The 18,760-nt window shown below is 39.8% G+C and overlaps 1 protein-coding gene across 1 annotated transcript; it reads left to right on the forward strand.

The window, feature by feature from the left end:
* Nucleotides 1–3,602: 3,602 nt before the first annotated feature.
* On the forward strand, nt 3,603–5,581 carry LOC121432079 (putative nuclease HARBI1). The gene is made up of 2 exons (XM_041629926.1): nt 3,603–4,302; nt 4,408–5,581. The coding sequence occupies exons 1-2, from the start codon at nt 3,890–3,892 to the stop codon at nt 5,396–5,398; spliced, it is 1,404 nt and encodes a 467-aa protein (XP_041485860.1). The 5' UTR covers nt 3,603–3,889; the 3' UTR covers nt 5,399–5,581.
* Nucleotides 5,582–18,760: the final 13,179 nt, after the last annotated feature.

Here is an 18,760-nt window from a genome sequence, read left to right on the forward strand (position 1 = left end):
CTAATAATTTACGCCTTGATCCAAATATGATAAATTCACATTTCTTAGGGTTCAGTAATAATTCATTACATTTCAACCAGTCTGAAATCCGTGCCAAATCTTCATTTAGACAGGAACATAAATCAGAAACATTATCTGAGGAATAGTATATACAGGTATCATCAGCGTACATTGAAATACTGCTAAACTTTACAACAGTAGAAATATCATTTATGAAAATTATAAACATCAATGGACCAATTATACTCCCTTGCGGAATTCCACAGGTAATTGTATTATAAGAAGAAAATGTATTATTGATAACTGTTACATGTTTTCTTAAAGTTAAATAGCTTTGGAACCATCGTAAGCTTGACTCATCGAACCCCAGAAGATCAAGTTTTGTTAACAGAATATCGTGGGAAACCATATCAAATGCTTTCCGAAGGTCAAGCGATACTAAGCCAACAGCGTGCCCAATATCCAATTCTTTACGAATATTTTCTGTAATTGTAAAGAGGGCTGTATTTGTTGAATAATTGGGGCGAAATCCAAACTGATTATTTGAAAGTATATCATTATCAGAAACATATTTATAAACTTGTTTAAAAACAACCTTTTCCATTATTTTTGACAGTACAGGCAATACGGAAATTGGCCTATAATTAGTAGGATCCTTTAAGTTACCACCTTTAAATAATGGCGTGAGCTTAGCCATTTTCCAGTCTAATGGAACTATTCCCTGTTTAAGAGAAAGATTTATTATGTGTAACAATGGTACAATAATATGTGAAACTGAGTCTTTTAAGATACAGGTAGGTATACCATCTAATCCTGAAGACTTATTTTTTGGAATCTCATTAAAACACTTTACTATATCGTTCTGTGTAACTTCATTAAAAGAAAACACAGTCGAGCATTTGATTGTTGGTTCAAACGTTTTCTGAGTAAACTGGGCACCATCTTTAAGTTCTTTAGTTATATTAGCAAAATAATTATTCATATAATTTGCGATGTCTTCAGGATCAGACAATATACCACCACCAATATCAAGAGATTTCAAAGTTTGACTTTTACGTTTGTTTGGAAGGATTTTACCTAGCAGTTTCCATATCCCAGCACTATTGCCAGAGTTCTCAAGAATGTTCTTTGTTATATATTCCCTTTTGGATTTACGTCGCTTTGCCGTGACTTGATTGCGTAACAGTCTATATTCACGCCAGACATCTGGGTCACCAGATAAGCGAGCCCTTTCTTTACACTGATCACGAAGCTTCATCATCGTTAAAATCTGTTCATTGATCCATGGAACACTTTTCTTACGTATTCGTTTACGTTTCACAGGTGCAAACCTATTTAGGATATCATTATACATATTTAGAAAATTATCGTAGGCTGTGTTTACATCATTTTCAGAAAGGATCTGAGACCATGAACATTTATGCAGTTCCTTACAGAATGAGGAAAAATTCATTTTTTTCAAATCACGATAGGTGACATAATTGTGCTTAGAAAATGTCATTTTAGTTTTTCCTAAACGTGCAACAATCATGTAATGATCACTAATGGAAACTGTTACAACATCACAGAATTGAATTATGTCATCATTAGAAGAAAATAGTAAATCTATAGTTGAGGAAGACGTGTCAGTTACCCTGGTAGCTTTTGAAATATATTGTTTCATATTATAATCACTGGCAAGCGATAATAATTTTTTAGTATGAAAGTTTTGAGGTTTTTTTGATACATCACAATTCATATCACCAAGTATGATAAAATCAAGACACCAAGAATCCAGATATTGAAGTAACAAATTAAAATCTTTTAAATACATAACGACACCACCACCATGTCTATTTCGGTCCAGTCTGATAATATTATAGCCACATATGGAAACTTCAGAGTCAAATATATTGCTATCCAACTTTGTTTCACTGAGAGTTAAGATATCCAAATTGCTTTGTTCTAAAATATGATTAATTTCATCTACATTTTTTAACAAAGTACATACATTTAGATGTCCAATTTTCAATCCCTTGTTACAATTCAGTTTTTCAAAGACAAGTGGGATAGAGTCATAATGGTTGTCATTTGTAGTTGTATCAATTACACTTGGTCCTTCCGTCTCTCCATATTGATCAATTAGATGAAAAGGCAATTCTCTGTACAGGCATACATCGCAAATCCAATCAGTATCCGAATAGTCGATTTGACATTTTCCGAACCTAGAAATGTTCTTTCCGATGAAGTTTTTTTCTTGATTCGTGTTACTATGGGGTCCTAGAACAAATTCAGCTTGGTTGCCAAAAGTTGCCGTTTGGGCAATTTTGCTAATTAGCATAAATCCAAAATGGCCGCCAGATGCCATCTTGAAAACCTAACTTTTGAACCCCTGTCCACAAAATGATGAGTAATGACTCGTTTTAGGGGTTTAGAGATGTGTAGAACCGATTTCTGTAATCATTTTTGCAATGTAGGGTCATCTTCAGGTCAAATCCAAGATGGCCGCCATATGCCATCTTGAAAATTGACTTTTGTTCCCCTTGCTCCAGAATGACGAGTAATACCTCTATTTAGGGGTTTTGGGGTGTGCAGAATCCATTTCTGCTGTCTATTTTGCAATATAATCTCATCTTCAGGTCAAATCCAAGATGGCCGCCATATGACGCCATCTTGAAATATCAATTGTTGAACACTTTGCCCCAGAATTATGAATAATAACTCTATTCATGAGTCATTTGTTATGTTGATTCAATTCATGCAGTTATTTTGCACAAAGGATAATCTTCAGATCAAATCCAAGATGGCCGCCAACCGCCATCTTGAAAAATTACTGTCCGAGGCTTATACGTGTTAGAACTAATGTAAAGGGATTTCAGTAAGAATACTTATTTCTTTTATCAATTCTCAAGTTCAAAGTCAAGGTGAAGTTACATCTTAGATTTCAACATTAATTGCTCAACTTAGAATGAATCCTCTTCAGGTTTGGGCCATGATCCATTCCGAGTGTATTTTTATTTTTAAGGTCCATCCATACCTTTATACTGAAGAGGCTTTTAGGGTCTTATTTGAATTTGAAAGTGTTTTATCAATATTTTTTTCTAAATCAATGTGTCCAATGATTGGTAGGCATCAGTTCGCCTTAAAAGACGATGGTGTAGCGCTCGGCCTTACATTTTCGAGAGTGACTATAGAGCTCCACTCTAGAGTGGCAGTCTCTAGAGCAATTTTTTACAGATGAAGGAGGATGGCGCTGAGACACGTTTATATAGAGATGCTGCCCTAGCCTTCCTCCTAGGCCTTTGGCCTGCCAATTTAGCATTCCGATTATTTTCTGACATCTTGACCCCTGTACTTAGTAGCTCTCCATAGAATGGCGACTATCATCTACACCTTCATAAGTGTTAGTGTCTATTTTATGTCACGTTTGCAGGTGTCTTTATAACGGAGGTGTGATCTACCGATGGGGTGAGACCAATCACATAGCTCACCTTACCTTGGCGAATCCCTTCTTGGATTCGCCAAGGTTTCATGCGGCAAATATGCCCCAACCACCTGAGGTGCCTTTGACTAGCCTAGGTCACATAGCCCGGCCGGTGTCCGGCATCGGTGGAGCTCGGTGGATTTTTGAGGTTTCGCCGAGCTCCCCTCATCGGTGGCATAGCTCGGTGACGTGACCGGGCTCCGTCCGGAAATCTACAGGCGACCGACCAAACACCGGCCGATGACCGTCCGGAGTCTGTCTCAAAAGTGGAGATTTTTTTCGGCCGATGTGGCAGCAACTACCGGCCGATGTCCGGCCGATGGTCGGCCGGACATCGGGGGGTATACGGCCGGTACCCGAGCAGGTTAAAGGACACCGTGCGATCACCGGCCGGGTTGTTAACGGGCTTCGAACACTGCCCGGCCGATGTTCGGCCGGTGTACCTCGGACTTGGGGGGCCGATGGTCAGCTATTCCATACCTGTATATATATGTCCACCCTACCTGGAATGGTCAGTTCATCACTATGGCTGCACCGAGAAGACTACGAATGGCGTTGTTAGAACACGAGCTAGCTCAGGCGAGGTTCCAGTACAACTTGGTCCTGGCAGCACTGCTCGAAGAAGCCGAGAGGGAGCGACAGAGGGCCGGCAGAAGAATAAGACGTTGGTGGGTGCGCGAGTGGATCCTACGCAGACCTCGTTTCGGCCAGTATGAGACGCTCATGAGGGAACTCGAGGCCGAGCACGCTGCCGACTTCAAATCCTACCTCCGCATGGTGCCACAGATGTTCTATGAGTTGCTTGACCGAGTTGGCCCCCGCATTGCCAAGACCACAACGTAAGTTTACACTTTATGAACCTACTGTCAAATTGTGCTGAAATGTCTTCCATCCATATTTATTCTAGTTTGATTTTATTCATATTTCACCCTCTTCTGTTGCAGGCATCGAACCCCCTTGGATCCTGGGCTGAAGCTGGCGATCACCTTGAGGTTCTTGGCGACCGGAAGCAGCTATCATGATCTGGCGTTCGCGTTTCGTGTCCCACACAACACCATCTCTCTGTTCGTCCCCGAGGTCTGTCAGGCCATCTACGACGAATACGAGGACGAGATGTGGGCCACTCCCCAGACAGAAGATGAGTGGCGCCCGGTAGCCGAGGGATTCGGAGACAGATGGAACTTTCCCCACTGTTGTGGCGCGATCGATGGGAAACATGTCGCCATCAAGAAGCCCCCCAAGAGCGGCTCACTTTACTACAACTACAAAGGCTTCTTTTCCATCGTCATGCTTGCAGTGGTAAACTCTGACTACAAGTTCATCTGGGCGGATGTGGGGTCACCAGGGTCGTATTCCGACGCCGGCATCTTTAACCGGTCGCGACTGGAGCCAGGTCTGCGTGAGGGAACGATCGGACTACCCCAGCCGGATCCCCTACCAAATGACGACCAGGACACACCCTACTACATGGTCGGAGACGACGCCTTCCCCCTACGGCCATACATGATGAAGCCTTACCCTCATCGGCACCTGAAACGGGACGAGCGGATCTACAACTACCGGTGTTCCAGGGCACGCCGTGTGGTTGAAAACGCGTTTGGTATATTCGCCAATCGCTTCAGATGTCTGCTAACAACCCTGGGATTGAGACCGTCGAAAGTTACCAAGATCGTCAAGGCCTGCATGACCCTTCACAACCTCATGAGGACTCGTTACCCCAACCTTCAGAATGCTGACCTCGACCGGGAAGATGAGCAGGGTCAGATCATCGCGGGTGCATGGCGAGACCAAGCCGTGCTCGAAGATGTGCAAGCAGCAGGGCACGGGCCAAGATTGACCCGACCAGGCAAAGAACTGCGCGCATACCTCAAGAATTACTTTTGCAGTCCTGCCGGGAGTGTGCCATGGCAAGATGTGGCAATAAACCAGCAGTAACTTGTGTCTAATATTGTTACAGTATACCGGATGCAGCCACAGACATTCCATTATTCTTCTCAGGACTTAACGCATTTTTGATGTGTTATACTTTCCATTATTCAGTATGTTGTTTGCAAATAAATCTGTTATTGGGTAATCTTAAAACATTGCCTTTGCTCTTTTTAATTTGAACACTAGTAATAAATGCCAAAAGAAATCAAACCTGTTTGAAAGAATAAATCAATATTAAAATACACCAGTATGAATAAGATGAGATGTGTGTAAATAATACAACAGCAACACATTCATTGTGATTGAATTATTTTTAATCAAAGAATAATCGTCATTGTATCTTTTCTTTCACCTTTAAAAACTAACCTTTCATAAAGAAAAACACTTGTATCAACCAATATGATTAGCTTTGTAATTTTGTAATAGGCTTCAAATGATTGCCCATTAATATGTTTTCACCTTTTAAAAAGTATGTGTTTTTTCATAATGAGGAAGGATCTCCATTGTTTACATATCAGATAAAGTCTTACGAAATATTAATTTTTACTTGAGTACTGTTTAACTTTTGATCTATGCAACTTTGTTAAAATTAACCAATTTTTATGGTGTGTTCTATAAAACCTTCTAAATGACATTTTCTTTCCTTCTAAATTAACTTTGTTTTACCTTTTGAGTTCTCAGTTTATTGCTCTAAGATGTTAAAAAGATAAAAACAATAAAGACAACGACAGAACTTTAGTTTTCATACCTTGGATGTTACCACATACACAATAAATATGGCAATAAACATAAACTGGCACGGGACACCGGCCGATACTCGGTCGTACACCGGCCGATGCGTATTCCGATGTGGTAAGGATGGGGCTGCGATGAGGGAGCTCGGTGAGAGCCCGTCGAATTTTTAACTCCGAAGTTAAATTTCACCGAGCTGCCACCGATGCGGTTTTTAGCCCCAAACGCCGGCCGGTGACCACGGGAGTCCGGCCGGTGTCCGGCTAAAATCGCATCGCTGGCTCATCGGAACCTCATCGGCCGGGCTATGTGACCTAGGCATAAGGAGCGAGAATAAGCTTTTGATGCCAGCACGTACGCTAAAGGGCCTCTGCATTTTTCACTTTGTCCTGCCATTTGACGTGCATGATACGTCCGAGGCAGCTGACATGGAAGGTTTTTCGCCACTTTTCTTGGTCTGCGTACGTTTTCCAGGACTTATTTCCGTGCAGGAGCTTGGCCATGACTGACAGATTTTACAATCCCTATGCTTGTCCTGTGAAAGGGGGCAAGAGACATATAGTCGGTCCAAGGTAGGTGAGGGGTCCACCACAACCAGACGAGTGTGTATTTGGAGGACAGTCGGTGTCTTGAGTCTATCAGGATTTCTGACTGTCTCAAAGGCTGATGGATGATCCAAACCCTTAACATGCACAGGACAGGCAGCTGTTATGTATGACTAGGTCTTGTACTCCCACTTCTTGAGAGGCAGGGCGACATCGTTTCCGTAAAACATTTCACGAATGAGAACAATCCTGACCGTGGAACAGTTTTGGGGAGCCTATCTTCTGCAGGAGGCTAAAGAGTGCACTCCTGCTGACCAAGTCAATGGCTCTTGTCAGGAGGAAAAGTCCAATAATAATTATAAAGGAAGTTAATAAGTTAACTATTTTTTTTAAATATTACCGAGAAATCACTTTTTATTCAAATAATACTTTAAAGTCATTTCACTGGAAAAGTATGATTGCACAGAAATAAAAAAGGATCAAAACTCCCGAAATCATAGCCCAAACCTTGAATGGTTTCATTCTAAAGTAAGCGGTTAATGACGAAATCTATCAACCATCTGACCATATTAGACATGACTTGACCTCGAACTAAAAATGGAGTGATTAAAAGAAATGAATCATTCTCACTGAAATCTCCTTACATGAGCTCCAATACATATAACAACAACCTTATTAGGGAGAGCACTTCTTCAATGTTCAATAATCTCAGAAGTAGTTTTTTTTTCTTAATATGGCGTTTAGTGGTCCTGTTGGATTATTTTGACCTGGAGATGATCCTATATTGCAAAATTATTAACAGAAATGGAATCAGCATACCAAATAACTCACGAAAAGAGGGATTATTCATCATTCTTTGACAAAAACTTAGTATTAATGAAAGAAATGAGTATTCTTACTGAAATTAGATCTAACACGTATAAGCCTCGGAAAGTAATTTTTCAAGATGGCGGTTGGCGGCCATCTTGGATTTGACCTGAAGATGACCTTATATTGCAAAAATGATTACAGAAATCGGTTCTACACATCTCTAAACCCCTAAAACGAGTCATTACTCATCATTTTGTGGACAGGGGTTCAAAAGTTAGGTTTTCAAGATGGCATCTGGCGGCCATTTTGGATTTATGCTAATTAGCAAAATTGCCCAAACGGCAACTTTTGGCAACCAAGCTGAATTTGTTCTAGGACCCCATAGGAACACGAATCAAGAAAAAAACTTCATCGGAAAGAACATTTCTAGGTTGGTGTATTGAGCCTATGAGACTGTCAAATCGACTAGAATGAAAAACTCAGAACTCAGAGATGAACTTTTAAGATGAATCCATCGAAGGCATTTTACACATAAGACAGCATTTTGATTATTAGTAACTGACTGTTTACATCTAATACATGGAAAGAGTTTGACCATAAGACAATTCAAGCTTTTATAGATATCGAGATAAATGATAAACTAACTGTCAAGATTTTCAAGATCGCGTTCACAAGTAATACGTACTTTCCTTCCATTGTTGGTGAAGGCAGTTATCTTGCCGTCTGATGTCCAAGTCTTCTTCACGTTGACACTGGTTCTTGCCTTGAAAAGAAGAGATGATCTGTAGCTTGTAAGATCCTCGTGAATGTAGACCTTGGAGCCCCGAAGTTTCATACGATTGCGGTAGATAGCGTCCCTTACATTGTATCTGCTGAATTTAGCGATGATAATTCTAGGCTTACTGCTTGACTCTGTGGATTCCGATCCTTCGTCGACACTTGATGCTGCTAGCCTAGATGAAGATAGTCTATGCGAGCGGTCGATGTCGGTCGGTGCTAGAGTGATACCCATCTTATCCTTCGCTAGATTGATGATTGCCTGATCCGTTGTTTCATTCGGTTTTTCTTTCACTCCATGAAACCTCAAACAGCTCCTTCTACTATACTGTTCTTGCTCTTCAACACTTGACTCTATCTTTGACAGACATTTTGAAACTTTATTCAGTTTTACTTCCAGTGACTGTAGTTCTCGCATTTTATTTTGAAGTTCTAGCTGGAGACCATCATGCAAATCACTAGCAATTTTCTCATAAATCTCGGAGTAGATTGCGTCAACAATGGCCCGAATCACCGGCGGCGATTGCAGTGCGAGCATTATCTGTTCCTTAATCGTGGCGGGAGAATTTGAATACAGATCCGCTTTGGTATGTGTATTTCGATCATCAACATCTTTTGAAAGAGATGACGAGATGACATGATCCCGGATCTCGTCCTGTACACATCTTTTAGAAGAGATGATGAGATGACAAGATCCCGGATCTCATCATGTCAACATCTTTTAGAAGAGATGATGAGATGACAAGATCCCGGATCTCATCATGTCAACATCTTTTAGATGAGATGATCTGACAAGATGCTTGCACCTGCACGCATTAACACCGGCACGAAGTTGGTTGGATATTGGATATTCGATATTCAAACTGTGAAGTTGGTTCGATATTCAGGTTCGATATTCAAACGCGTGGAATTTGGTTAATTTTCGATATTAAAAAATTAGGGGCTTTCAAAGTTAAATAGGGGGTTTAACAGGTGCAGCACATCTGGGGCAACCATAAATACACTGGCTTGCCCTATTACGAGGACATTTAGGGGACAAGGTCAGTGAATAAAGGGGCATGAATTTAAAAAAAAAAAATTCGAGGGACCCCTAGGGATATCCCAACGGCTTAACCAGGGTAACCACGTATCTTAACTTGTAGAACTTGACTCGGGCAACCAGATAAACACTAGCTTGACCCGGTGCATGCACATTTAAGGGGCTCAAATTAACAAAATTAAAGGGAATAAAGGGCTATTTAGAGCATTTTTAATGAAAAAATATTTATTTTCAAGGGGCCCCAAGGGATATCCCGACGGCATAGCCAGGGTAGCCACATATCCTAACTTGGAGAATTCGACTCGGGCAACCAGATAAACACTAGCTTGACCCGGTGCATGCACATTTAGGGGGCAACTCGGTAAAGCATCTCATGGGCAGATCTTATTCATCTATTATACTCAGTTCAAATTCCTCCACAAATAAAATATTCCGAAAGCTGAGTGATACATGTATTTGTCTTTCAATTGCCCAAAATGTGGTCAGTGGTTGCCCATTCTTTGTTTTTAGAATCAGTCTAATCATTACACATACTCTTGTTTGTAATCAGCCTACAAAATAAAAAAATGAGAATGGGTTGGGTCGAATGAATATATTTAACCTTCTGTTGTAGATCGTCATATCTTGGAGAAAAGATGTGGACGTATATCGATAGAAAACGTATTGTCAAAATATAAAATATGAGTATAAAGCTCCTCTAATCTTTGAATGATTGTCTTGAGACATTTTCTTTTGCATGTGTAGCTTTCAATTCAATTAATCAGCAAGGAGTTATACCCCTCCAATAAAACTTTCATGAACGAAAATATGTCTCTTTTAGACAATATCGCGTGACTAATTTCAAAGCTATTGATTGATTGATTGATCGACTAAATTTCCAAAGCGACTATCACATAATTATAATTTAATTTCAAAATCATTTTAAAAGGCCAAAATTTTGTGGCTCGCTTCGCTCGCTAGCGACTTTTTCAAATTATTCCACATTTGCTATGTTGTGGTGCTTTAACATATTTCGTTTATTATCCGCAACTGCGTTGAACTTAATTTAATTGTGGTGTATGTACCCGCGATTTGATAAAACAAAATTGGCCATCTGCAATATTAAAAATTATCACGAGGTTCCGGGGGCTCCGCCCCAGACCAGTGGGCGCCACCGAATGGGGAGGCCCCAGTGAGTTGCCCCCCCTCCCGAAATTTGAAGAAAAAAATGTGTTGTAAACGTCAAAATTCTCTAAAAATGTTTTTGTTCTTTAAATTTTAAAAATTTTATCATCCATTCACCGTTAACATTTAGCTCCCAACAATTTTGGTCACTATAAAATAAATCTTTTAGGCCATTTTATAATATTCAAAATGTTGCTCGCGCTACACGCTCGCAGTTATTTATGATTGAGATAAGTAAATTATCTGTTCACATGGGGCTTAAAAATCCTATGTTATTAGAGCTTTCATTATTCGTTTTAGCGAGATACATATCCTGCGTATTCATGATTTTCATAAATGAAATATTTTCAGCTAATTAGATAGCCATTCAGTTAATGATTAGTATTACAAAAAGTGCTTAGAACGTCCAGGTATCATCCCGGATATCAAAAATTTTCAGCTCGCGCTTCGCGCTCGCATTATTTATGTGGTGAGATATCATCTTCATGACCCAATTAATGCAAACAGCTAATCCTTAACAGGTCCCTTTTCAATTCAGTAGGGACTGCATTTTCGAGCTTCTCGCTCGATTTTTAAAAAATTGCGTGTCACCACCCCCGGCCCCAAAATGTTCTTTTTCCTCCTCCTAGGTTAAAAAACTTGGTGCCGTCATTGCCCCGGACCCGATCCGCATAGCACTACCCCCTCCCCCCCCAAAAAAAGTTCTACAACCGAAAACAAAAAAGAAATGATAAAAGAGAAGAAAGGAAAGGAAGAAATATGATGTCATTTTCTGCATACCATGTCAAAATCAAAGTTAAAGGTGATTTTTTTCTCGCTCACATCGCTCGCCTGAGATTTATTATTAAGCAAATTTTTGCTGCGTGCGCCATGGTGTGTTTGGTCTGTCCCCTCTTTTTTGTCCTTATCACGCACTGAGCTTCGCCCTAATGCTCGGGGCATGATTATAAAATATCCTGTTCATACAATGATACGACCCATCCGTTCTCCATTTTCTTTCTCTCCCTTTTCCCCTCCTTTTCTTTCCTATTTCCCCCTTTCGCTTCTTTCTCTTTTTTTTTGTTTTCTATCTTTCCTTGTTTTTTTTTACTGTACCCATTGGCGGCACCAAGGGATGGGGGAAAAAGTCAGGACTGTGGTTCCCCATGCTTGAAATAGCCCTATATTCCTTTAATTTTGTTAATTTGAGCCCCCAAAATTTACATGCGCCAGATGAAGCTAGTGCAAATCCGGTTGCCCGGGTCAAGTTCTACAAGTTAGGATGCCTGGTTGCCCCGGCTATAGGCCGTTGGGATATCTTTGGGGCAGCTAAAAAAATCACTTTATTAATATAAAAATTGCTTGATATAGCCCAATGTTCCTTTATCTTAGTTAATTTGAGCCCCCTAAATGTGCATGCACCGGGTCAAGCTAGTGTTTATCTGGTTGCCCGAGTCGAGTTCTACAAGTTAAGATACGTGGTTACCCTGGTTAAGCCGTTGGGATATCCCTAGGGGTCCCTCGAAAAAAATCAAAAATTAAAAATTTCATGCCCTTTTATTCACTGACCTTGTCCCCTAAATGTCCTCGTAATAGGGCAAGCCAGTGTATTATTTTATGGTTGCCCGAGATGTGCTGCACCTGTTAACCCCCCTATTTAGCTTTGAAAGTCCCTAATTTTGAATATCGAAAATTAACCGAATTCACACGCGTTAGAATATCGAACCTGAATATCGAACCAACATCACAGTTTGAATATCGAAAATCGAATATCCAATCAACTTCCTGCCGGTGTTAATACGTGCAGGTGCAAGCATCTTGTCAGATCATCTCATCTAAAAGATGTCGACATGATGAGATCCGAGATCTTGTCATCTAATCATCTCTTCTATAAGATGTCGACATGACGAGATCCGGGATCATGTCATCTCATCATCTCTTCTAAAAGATGTTGACATGAAGAGATCCGGGATCTTGTCATCTCATCATCTCTTCTAAAAGATGTCAACATGATGAGATCCGGATCTTGTCATCTCATCATCTCTTCTACAAGATGTCAACATGATGAGATCCGGGATCTTGTCATCTCATCATCTCTTCTACAAGATGTCAACATGATGAGATCCGGGATCTTGTCATCTTATCATCTCTTCTACAAGATGTTGACATGATGAGATCCGGGATCTTGTCATCTCATCATCTCTTCTAAAAGATGTTGACATGATGAGATCCGGGATCTTGTCATCTCGTCATCTCTTTCAAAAGATGTTGACATGATGAGTTCCGGGATCTTGTCATCTCATCATCTCTTCTAAAAGATGTTGACATGATGAGATCCGGGATCTTGTCATCTCATCATCTCTTCTGAAAAATGTTGACATGATGAGATCCGGGATCTTGTCATCTCATCATCTCTTCTAAAAGATGTTGACATGATGAGATCCGGGATCTTGTCATCTCATCATCTCTTCTGAAAAATGTTGACATGATGAGATCCGGGATCTTGTCATCTCATCATCTCTTCTAAAAGATGTTGACATGATGAGATCCGGGATCTTGTCATCTCATCATCTCTTCTAAAAGATGTTGACATGATGAGATTCGGGATCTTGTCATCTCATCATCTCTTCTAAAAGATGTCGACATGATGAGATCCGGGATCTCGTCATCTTATCTTTTGCTATCACGATGTCGACTTCCCGAGATAATTATCTCAACATCTCGGTGGCACTTTTAAGCTTCCATAGAAATCCGCTCCAAAGCTTCGCATATTTTTCGTTACGCCGCTCCGATCGCATTGAATGAGCCGCAATTTTGGTGAAAAGCGGCCGCAGAGCTCCCCCGGCGGAGGCCGCGCTAGCTGCATCATGCACACATGACCGTTCCATAGGGATGCATACGCACTCACACGCTGGCGATCCGTTCCAAGGACCCCCGTTTTCACAAACATCTGTCGTTCCGAAGCCCGTTCCGAGGACCCTCCTTTTTACAATAAGCCCGCTCCAAGGCCCCCGTTTTTTGTCTCGCCCGCGGCACACCCCCACCACTTTTTTGGTCGAGTGCCCCCCCCCCGGGCAGCAGGGACAGAAATCACCAGTTAATGTCTTTTTTTGTAATTTATCAAACGAATCGGAAATACTTGTCCCATTGTGTTCTTAAAAACGTGATCGCAAAATATTATGATGTGCTTCTAATACGTTCTTCGCACAGCCTTGTATGGAAATTTCTACACGTATGAGAAACTGAAATATTTATGATTTCATATTATGATAAAAAACGTTAGGACATGGCATAAGCATCAGCCCTCCCATAATACATTCATGACGACGTGTCTAAGTTGTTTTACGAAATGATGCACAAATTTAATAGTTAAGATTTAGTAGACTCTAACTGCTTTATTTCTATCCTATTTTGATGAAATTATATATCAACAGTTTTTTTTTCTTTTACTCTCTTTATTTGAATTACTTATTTTCAGCTTCGAGTACGACTTTAGGTATCGTTGTCGTTCACAAATCAAGTTGTTGTAATTATATTTTCATAACATATTTGGTTGTTAGTTCACAATTCATGTTGTTGTATATATTTATTCACAAATCATGTTGTCATAATTATATTTTTTATAACATATTTGTTTGTTAGTTAACAAATCATGTTGTGGTAATTACATCTTCATAACATGATTGTTATTCTTCTTCTCTTCATAATATACCAAGTAATGATGTCATGAAACCGCTTTTAGAAGAGCACTTAATTCTATTTGGTGCCAGCGTAAATAGGATTTACCATTTTAATGCTTTCAAAATATGTAATGTGCCTACACTACTATGATAATCCTTCCTGTCTGAATTTGTGTTATGAATATGATTAATTATACACTGAGCAGGAAACGGATGTTATCATGGCAAAGTATTGGTTATGATGATAACATCTCTTCTCCCAATATACATGGTATATATACCTGGAATACTGAAGCGATACTCGTCATCTTGTCATCATCATAATTGACAATATTTTGTCTTTTACGTTCTTCGTGTCACTCTCCTCTAAGTCACCACTCCCCCTCTCTCTCTCCCTCTCACTGTCTTCCTCTCTCTCTCCCTCACTCTCCCCCTCTCTCTCTCTCTTCCCTCGTGTTTATTTCTCTCTTCCACAATCTTCTATTCACGCTATTTACGAGATACAACTTTAAATTGGATTTAAGTTTTGACGGATAATGTTACGTTTTTATTCATTTGCTTTCTTATATTGTTCTTCATGAATCGTTCAGCGTGTGCTGCTGGTTAATTTTTTTATGTGCATAAAAATAAATAGATAGATAAATGAATAAACCAATAAATATACAAATAAATGAATAAATATACCAATAAATAATTAATAAATTGATAAATGAAATAAATCTATAAGAAAAGTCAGTGCACCCCATCACACAGGCACGACTGTGCACGCAGGATTCTCATCCTGTATTTTCTACCTTAATGATTTTTTTTGGCATGCATATACATACTTTTCAATACAAAAAATGACACGATAATAGGTGAGGATATACAGTCGTCCTCAAAATTATTCATACCCTTGTTGATATTTGTGATTTTTCATGTTTGTGATGAAATAAATGCATTTTATCAAGTTTCTCTATGATTTATGTGTGACCTACTAGTGAAAGAATAACAACAATGCACAATTCAAGAAATTTCTCTTTTCAGGGGTATTTTATTCATAGATATTCAAACAATGTCATGTTCAAAATTATTCATACCCTAGGTTTTCTGAGTCCAATGTCTTTCATTAATAGTCAATAGCATAGCCTTTGTTCTTTACGACTGCTTCTAGACGATTCCTGTAAGTGTCCACAAGCTTCCTGCACGTCTCCTGCGGGATGTTGGCCCATTCTTCCTTGGCGTAGGCCTCAAGCTGGGTCAGGTTGGTCGGGTTCCTAGCCATCACTCTGACTTTCAGGTCTCGTCACAAGTTCTCGATCGGATTCAGGTCAGGACTCTGACTTGGCCATTCTAGGACGTTGACATCATGGTCCTTGAACCATTTCTTCACCAGCTTGGCGGTATGCTTTGGGTCATTGTCTTGTTGGTACTTCCAGTTGGGGCCAAGCTGGAGTTTTCGGCAGATTCCTTCAAGTTCTCATCAAGGATCTGGATGTAATCCTCCTTTTTCATGATTCCTTTGACTCTAACGAGGTTCCCTTTGCCACTGGAAGAGAAACATCCCCATAGCATTATGTGCCCACCACCATGCTTGACGGTTGGCACAGTGTTCTTTGGATTGTATGCTTCCCCTTTCTTCCTCCAGACGTATTCAACATCCATATGGCCAAATAACTCCAACTTCGTCTCATCAGACCACAGGATGGTTGACCAAAAGCTTGGATTTTGCTTCAGATGACATCTAGCAAAGGCCAGTCGAGCCTTCAGGTGTTTCTTCCTGAGCAACGGTGTCTTCCGAGGCCTGCGTCCATGGAGACCTCCTTTGTGAAAGACTCGCTCGATGGTGGACCGGGACACCTTCGTCCCTGACCGGTCAAGCGTTTCAAGTAGGGCCTTGGTTGTGGTCCGGGGTTGTTGTTGACCTCTCTGCAGATTTTCCTGGCAAGTTTAGGGGACACCTTGCACTTCCTGCCACGCCCACTAAGGTTCTTCACAGTGCTGTACCTCTTGTGCTTCTTGATTACGCTCTGGACTGTTGCCACAGGGACGTCATACTGCTTTGAAATGGCCTTGTAACCTTTTCCCTCAATGTGGGCATTCACAAGACGTTGCCGTAGGTCCTCACTGAGCTCCTTCTAATTGGCCATGATTATCAGAGACTGAGAATAACCAGAATGCTTTCCTCTATTTATACCCTTTTAGAAAGATGCTATTTTCCATCATTGTTCAATGACTTGTTTAACAAAGAGGGTATTTAATTCATTGGACCATCTTGAAATAACTATAGAACAAAGAATAGCACATTCCCAGACAGTAAAAAATAATGCGCATTGTCATAAAAGGACATTTTTGTTGAGGTATTGGCAAGGGTATGAATAATTCTGAATAAGTGCAAAAAATAACTTTCGACCCTATCTTTTATTATGCTAATGAAGACTTGCCAGCTCATATGTCAAATCATGCATAGCAACAAGCAGACAAAAGATACAAAGAAAGTTACATCATAATAGCTTTTACAAGTAAAGAATCTACCGAAGAATGTTTTTCCACAAGGGGTATGAATAATTTTGAGGACAACTGTATGTGAGAGCGGTGTTGGCTCAGTCGGTAACGCGTCTGCCCGTCGAACCAAAGATCGTGGGTTTGAGTCCACCCCGGGCGGATGACTGAAGCCAGTGCGTTGTGTGTAAACGTCTCTCCCGTGTTTCATAGATGCAGGCTATGTTACAATGGAAAACACTCAGTCCCTCGGATAGGACGTTAAATGGAGGCCCCGTGTAGAGGAGAGTCACCACCTTTGCACGTTAAGAACCCACTGCACTATTCGTATAAGAGTAGGGGGAAACCCCGGTGTAGTGGTCCACCTGCATTCCTCAAATCAGTTATATCGGGAGGAGAGACTTGCGGGTCATAGTGATTCAGTTCGCTTTTCGCCTCCCAGGCACAGGTGACGCCAAACAAATAATAATAATAATAATAATGATAAACAATAATAACGCATAAAACGTCACATTATTTTGTTAAACGGATCATGCTTCAATTTAATCAAACCTCATCCTCAGTCCAAAAAAACGTATATATATACACATAGAGCTATTTGTATTGATGAATCATTTTTTTCAATAGGCTTTCATTTACATGGTATACTGTCACTCTCCATACACTCTTCAATTTACACAATTTATGGCATGTAAAAAGGCAGTTTTTATTGACTTTATGATTTATAATTTGAGATCTTTCATCACGTACATTTCATTAACGTATTACGAATATTTTTTTCTCATGGCGTACCTATACGATCGTATTTGAATGATTCGGAACGAAACGTCACAAATGACAAAGACAAAGAAAATTCATTTACCAAAAACCAACAATTCATGTAAATAAGACAATAGGGGGTTATCGCCACCTGTACATGTATAGACGCTTTCTGAAACGTTGTCAGAAAGACCTTCCTGACAAAGCAGCTTTTGTAGAAAATCGGTAAATCGAAACAGCAGTGTACTCCTGCAGATTCTAGATAAAAGACTTATTTGCAATTTTTCGTCGGCTCCAAACGTAAGGACGATCAGGCAGGGGCCCCCATAACACAAAGGTTATCAATTACTCGCCAAGATGAAAGAACAATTCTGATTGGTTCCTAGTCAGTCTACCGAGCAAAACGCTCATGCAACGATGATCTTGATTGGTCATTTCATTTTGCAATTTATCTCTAACCTTTGTGTTGCGGGACCCTGCTGTTCCCCGGTTCACAAATTTTCGACAATGACCTCTAACCTGTTTATTGTGATTTGACGAGTATTTTCAATAGATTATGGCGAGGGTTTGGATTTTAGCCTATATTCAAGTGTCGGATGTCAGTGATATATTATGATTAAGGTTGAAAATTGAAGAAAAGCTGACAAACAAACGAAGTCCTGACAATGGCCGTGACTGAGTGCTTATTTTTGGTAGTAAATGTTCCGAATTATAGTAACAGCGGAATCAAGATTTAATGTTTTACCATTCTTAGTTGATTTGACCACCAAAACTTCACACAAAAAATAGGCAATATTTTGTAAATTCGTCTGCTTAAAATTCCTGATTTGCGATTGTGAACGTTAATTACTTACCGAATTTGACTTTTTTATTTTTTCATTTCATTTTATTTCGTTTCTTTCCATCTCCAACATTTACAATTTGTTTCGTACGTTTTGATATTATGTATATACTTGTATGTATAGGCCCTACCAATATCGGTAAACTTGGAAATCATGATAGTTGTCAATTAAGATTTATCTATTAATCGGTATTATAAAATATGCAATAAATATTTAATGTCAAATCTGAATAAATCAAATCAAATAAAAATAATCAAATCAAATTTTATCATATCAAATCAAATCAAATCATATCAAATCAAATCAAAACAAATCATATCATATCATATCAAATCAAGTCAAGGAAAGTCTAATTAAATTAAATCATATCAAATTAAATCAGGTCAAATCAAATCAAAGTAAATCAAATCAAATCAATTCTAATCAAATCAAATCTAATCTAATCAAATCAAATCTGAACGTCACGACTCCCTCGATCCCTTCTAGGGGCCTAGGAATGATTTTTAAAGAGGGGGAGCTGGTGTGTTAAAAAATACAAAACTTTTTTCAGTAGGTGAAGG

The sequence above is a fragment of the Lytechinus variegatus genome, chromosome 18, assembly GCF_018143015.1.
Source record: "Lytechinus variegatus isolate NC3 chromosome 18, Lvar_3.0, whole genome shotgun sequence".
NCBI classification, from domain to species: Eukaryota; Metazoa; Echinodermata; class Echinoidea; order Temnopleuroida; family Toxopneustidae; genus Lytechinus; species Lytechinus variegatus.